The sequence below is a fragment of the Berghia stephanieae genome, chromosome 8, assembly GCF_034508935.2.
Source record: "Berghia stephanieae isolate SIO BIC M18660-M18661 chromosome 8, UCSD_Bste_1.3, whole genome shotgun sequence".
In the NCBI taxonomy this organism is placed as follows: Eukaryota; Metazoa; Mollusca; class Gastropoda; order Nudibranchia; family Aeolidiidae; genus Berghia; species Berghia stephanieae.
The window spans coordinates 43791500-43796499 of NC_088367.1; the positions used below are offsets into that span (position 1 = coordinate 43791500).

General features: G+C 40.0%; 1 protein-coding gene across 1 annotated transcript in view; it reads right to left on the bottom strand.

The window, feature by feature from the left end:
- LOC144978734 (uncharacterized) overlaps positions 1 to 5000 on the bottom strand; it is a 61206-nt gene that overhangs the window by 7088 nt on the left and 49118 nt on the right. The window contains exons 3-5 of the mRNA XM_078925166.1: positions 3082 to 5000; positions 1788 to 1972; positions 401 to 526 (exon numbers count right to left, since the gene is read on the bottom strand). The exon at positions 3082 to 5000 is cut by the window's right edge and continues 1362 nt beyond it. Of these exons, the coding sequence (XP_078781292.1) occupies positions 401 to 526; positions 1788 to 1972; positions 3082 to 5000 (2230 nt within the window). The remainder of the gene's footprint in view (positions 1 to 400; positions 527 to 1787; positions 1973 to 3081) is intronic.

Consider the following 5000-nt stretch of genomic DNA (forward strand, 5'->3'; position numbering starts at 1 on the left):
GGGATAGAATACACAGCAAGTCCCTCCCTGCCCACTATGGGAGGTCGGGAACCCCACCTAGATAAATCAGGTTTAACAAGGGTGAGAATCATAACTTGTTAAAATCGAGAACTTCTTCTACTTGTCGGATTCATGATAGCAGCCAATAAAGGTGGATCAGTCCACGATTGACAAAGTAACAGTAACAGTAAAGTAACATTCATTTCAAAGAACAATAAAAGAATTTTTTTTAATGTACATAGCATATCTCACCTGACATACAGAAGGAAAAAAATCTTTTCCCCTTTGATCCTGAGTAAAACATTAAAACTTTAAATTAAAAAATGACCCCCCCCCCCCCCCCCCCCTACCCACCACCCAGCACAAATAAAAACAAAAACAGAAAAACAATAAATGGTACCTTTTTCTCTTTCTCCTCCAAAGACTGTTGCTCCTGCTTCAATGCATTTTCTTTTGATTTCTCTTCCTCACTCAACTCTTCTAGTTTCGTTTCCACGCTGTTCAGTTCTACTCTCAGCTTGGACATCTGCATGGTATTAAAGATTATATATATATATATATATATATATATATATATATATATATATATATATATATATATATATATATATATATATATATATATATATATATATATATGAATCTACAAAATTATAAAATTTAAGTGCATAATTAATCATCCCTTGGTAGACAGGAACACTCGCCCAACAACAAAGGGACCAGTATTAATCTTGTACAAAACGGTAGGGGCTGCCTGAAGCCTGTGATCATGAAAATACTAACGAAAGAGTGAAAATGGAGAGGCTTTGTTTGGGAACAATACAAAGTAACACTGATGGGTACAGTCCAAAAACACGCTATGGCATCAAATAACACTGATGGGGACATATTGTCTGTATTGTTACCATATGTAGCTTCTCCATTTTCACTCATTAACCATGTGTGCAGTTGACATTTTTTCTGATCCCCCCCCCCCCCCCCCCCCATCCTTCTCCCACAATAGAAATAGATAATAGAAATCCCTTTACTCATCCCATAGAGTCTATTCCAAGGGAAGACTGGAATAACCCAGGCATTAGCCGCAGTGCAGGGTTGCAAACTGAACTAGGGCTAGGTGAGTTGCTCAAGGCCATACACACAACGTGACGGGTATTCAAACTCAGTACCTTTCGGGTTCGAAGCAAAGACCATACCGCTGAGCCACGCTGCCCTATCAGGGTATCTGGGTCTGCTTGACCTGACAGAAAGTTCACTGCATTAGACTAGGAGTACTTTGCAATAGATTTGCATTCGATTGACTTGACATTGCTTTTGATGTCATCCAACTTCGTAGCTTTTTGGCATACCTCTTTTTTAAAAAGTAAAGTAGGTATCTCAATTTGTCTTTGTTTGTCTTGTGCATTTTTTTTCTTGATATTTGTAACTCTATGGTGTTGTTAATTTGGTTTCATCATTGATTTGTTTCAAATCGTCATCAAGAGCAAGAGGTAATGCTGCTGCTGTTGTTGTTGTTGTTGGTCGTCCCAAACCTTGTTTATTTTGGCCAAAGAAATACAGTGTCACTGCTTTATTGGCGGGAAATTAATTTTCATTTTTCATAATCTTTATCAACATCATCATCATCTTCATCATTATTTTCATTATTATCACGATCTTTATCATCATCATCAGCAGCATTACCAACATCATCATCACCACCACCACTAACAACATCATCATCGCCATCATCAGCAGTAGCAGCAGTTTCATTCACTTCCTTACCGTCAGAATATCATTTTGACACATACCTTGCCCCTAAGATCGTGCTCACACTTGGTCTCCCCATCCAGCACGTTGACCCACTCCACCCTGTCCAGCTCTTGCAGTTCCACCAGGATCTTCTCCTCCATCTTCTCCAGCGATTCCAGCTCTGTGCTCACCACGTCCAGCTTGAGGTCCAAGTTGGACTGATCTGTTTCCAGATTGGAAATTTCTGAAGAGCAAGGGGAAGGGGGGAAAAAGGAGAAATCTGCATAATTATCATCATCATCATTATTGATATTATCATTATCATCATCCCCAACCAGCAAAAAATCTACCAAAGGCGACAAACAGAAAATCTGTCTACTGCAATCTAAAATCTGATTTAAATGAGAGAAAAATCTGTATGACGTCAAAAGCAGAATTTTCCCCTTAAACTTTTATATACTGTCACTTTCCAGTAAAAAAAATATCAATCTCGTAAAAAAATCCACTTCTTATAAAAATATTTTCATTGTTTTTTCTCTTTACATATAGTTTAAAAATTCGAATCTGACGAGGGGTGGGGGGAAAGCCAAATTTGCTCTAATTTATTCCATTAAGTTGGGTTTTGAACAAGATGAAAACAAAAAAAGATTATTACTGTTCAGAATTACAAATGAATTATAGCAGCTTCAAAAAAGAACAAAATACCAAACACGGAACGTTTCAAGCTCAAAACCCTTCTTCAGCCAACAACAAAAAACAATAAAGACATAAATGCATTACTAAATTCCAGATAGATGACCTTGACCTGAGTGTTTTATAAGATTATCACTTTGACTAGGGTCTTTCTTCTAAATTTTCGGAAATCATTTCATTATTGATCTTCTAAACCAAAGCCGATTATGAACGTAAACACAAATCTGATCATCTAAAATTGAAAATCAACAATACATATGTCACGATTATTTATTTTTTCATAAATAATAGAAACTATTTGTGCAGCTATGCGGTCTAGTGGTATGACACTCGGTTTCCGATTGGAAGGTCCTGGGTTCGAGCCTCACTCGGCGCTATTTGAGTCCTTGGAGAAGGGTCTTTACTCACATTCTCTCACCATACTCAGGTGTAAAAGTGAGTACTTGGCCGTTAACAGCATTGTCTCTGAAAAAAAAAATTCTAATATTGCCTAACAGGCGTCATGTCTCGTTCTAAATGTTAAATGTTGCTTTTGGCCCGGGGCCCCTTGTAAAGCACTTTGAGCAAGTTTAGTGGATATTGCGCTATACAATAGCTAAATTTCAAAACAAAGATAAAAATTAAGAATGATGAAGAAATTAAATTATGATGAATCCTTACCAGTGTCCATTTCATGAGCCCTAGACTCCAGCATTTTGAGTTGCTCCTGCTGCATCTTGACCTGTCTCAACACTCGCATGTATTCGGGTTCCATGGACGACAACCCTCCGCTAGGCCTGTCCATGACATATTCCGTGGTATAACCTTGACCCTGCTTCACAGAATTCATTCCTTCCGCACCCTTTCGGCTAGAAACTCGAGGTAACGTTGATGACTGATGAGGATTAGGGTGGTGGTGGTGGTGGTGAAGGTCTTTTTGAGATACATCAGGAAAATTCTGATCCAGATCATACTCTTCAATTTCGAGACTAGCTTGTCTAGAGTGGGGCCGTTGATTGGGGGAGGAGGAGGAGGGAGCTGTAGAGAATTCTGGGAAAGAGGAGGATGTTGAAGGGTGAAGAGGGTGATGCTGATGATGAAGAGGGTGAGGGTGATGGCCAAGGTTGACAGGGAGGTCGAAATTCTGATTGTCCAAATTGTATGCGACGGGCAGAGGTGGTGGATCTTTAGAGGTTGGAGAAATTGGGGAATGACTTGAGGACAAGGAGGTTGGATGACTTGAACGAGGGGAGACGACTTTAAACGCTGACGTCCGTGGACTCTGTTGAGGACTGTGATGATATTGTTGCTGTTTTTGCTGATGATTTTGATAATTATGCTGCTGGTGAGGATGATAAAAGTCGGACGAAGATGCTGATGGTGAATGATTAAAAGGAGTGGAAACGCTGTCAGTAAAGTCATTGCCTTTACTTTCATAATATTGGTTACTGTCACCACCATTATAACCCGAAAAAGATGGTTGGGAATGCGACGTGGACTTAGATGTATAAGATGGTTCTTGTGAATTCTCCCTTCCTCTGTGAATAGAATTTGAATGGAGCTCTCCAATCTGCCTTCTATCTCGACTAGAATCGCGCTGTCCTCTTCCATCTGCTGAATATTGGTCAGTATTCTTATTGTCAACATCGTGATCTGGGTTTAAACGCTGTTGTCTGAGCAAGGCTGATTCTACAAAATTTACCCGGCCACCTTCGCTGCGTCTCGTTCGCTCCGGTGTAGCAGATTTTGACGGAAGAGTTTGCGATTTGGTCACTTTCTGACCCGTTTCCGATGATCTGGAACGAGTAGGCGATGACGAATAACTAGGAAGTGATTTACTCAACTCAGGAGTTGGAAAGTTTTGTGTTTTAGACAAACCGGGCAATTCTTTAGTTTGCATTGTCCTAGGTGTATTGGGATCATTTTGAAAATAAGTGGAAACTTTGACTGAGGGATCAGGAACTTGAAAGCAATCATCAGAAAGGTCAGAGTTAAAATTGTGATCATTATTGGGTATGTTTGATAATTCTTTGCTGCCAATAAATCTATTGTCATTTGGTTTCTTTTGATATCCGTCAAATCCCCTACTTCCTTCAGGTGTACTATTATTATCAGTTACCAAATTTCTCGATTTCCACTGGTTTGGATCGTCCTTTTGAATGAGTTGAGCATTATCCAACTTGTTTATGAGTTCCCTAGATTGGTCTCTCCTTCTTCTTGCAGGAGGCTGAAGCATTTGAATGTTTGAAGGACGGGGTGATACTTCAGAACTGTCATGAACTGATCGTCTTGGAGGCAAGTTTTCATATGGCGTGGACGACGGTGATAGTTGTCGATGTTGACTACGGGGAGCAGGTTTTGGGACAGGTCTTGTTGAAGATATTGATTGGTTGGCTGCATTTTGTTGTTGTTGTTGCTGTTTGGGATCAGGGGTATATCTGGTTTGTTCTGCCTTTTCTCTTGAAGGAATTGTGTCAGATGGAAAGTTTGAGTATGTTTCTGATGGTCTTGGGGTGTTGGCAGGGTGGAGGTACCTAGAATCCTGACTAGGGGATGAACTAATGTCATTTTTGGAACCACCCCGGCCAGGTGAGAGGGAA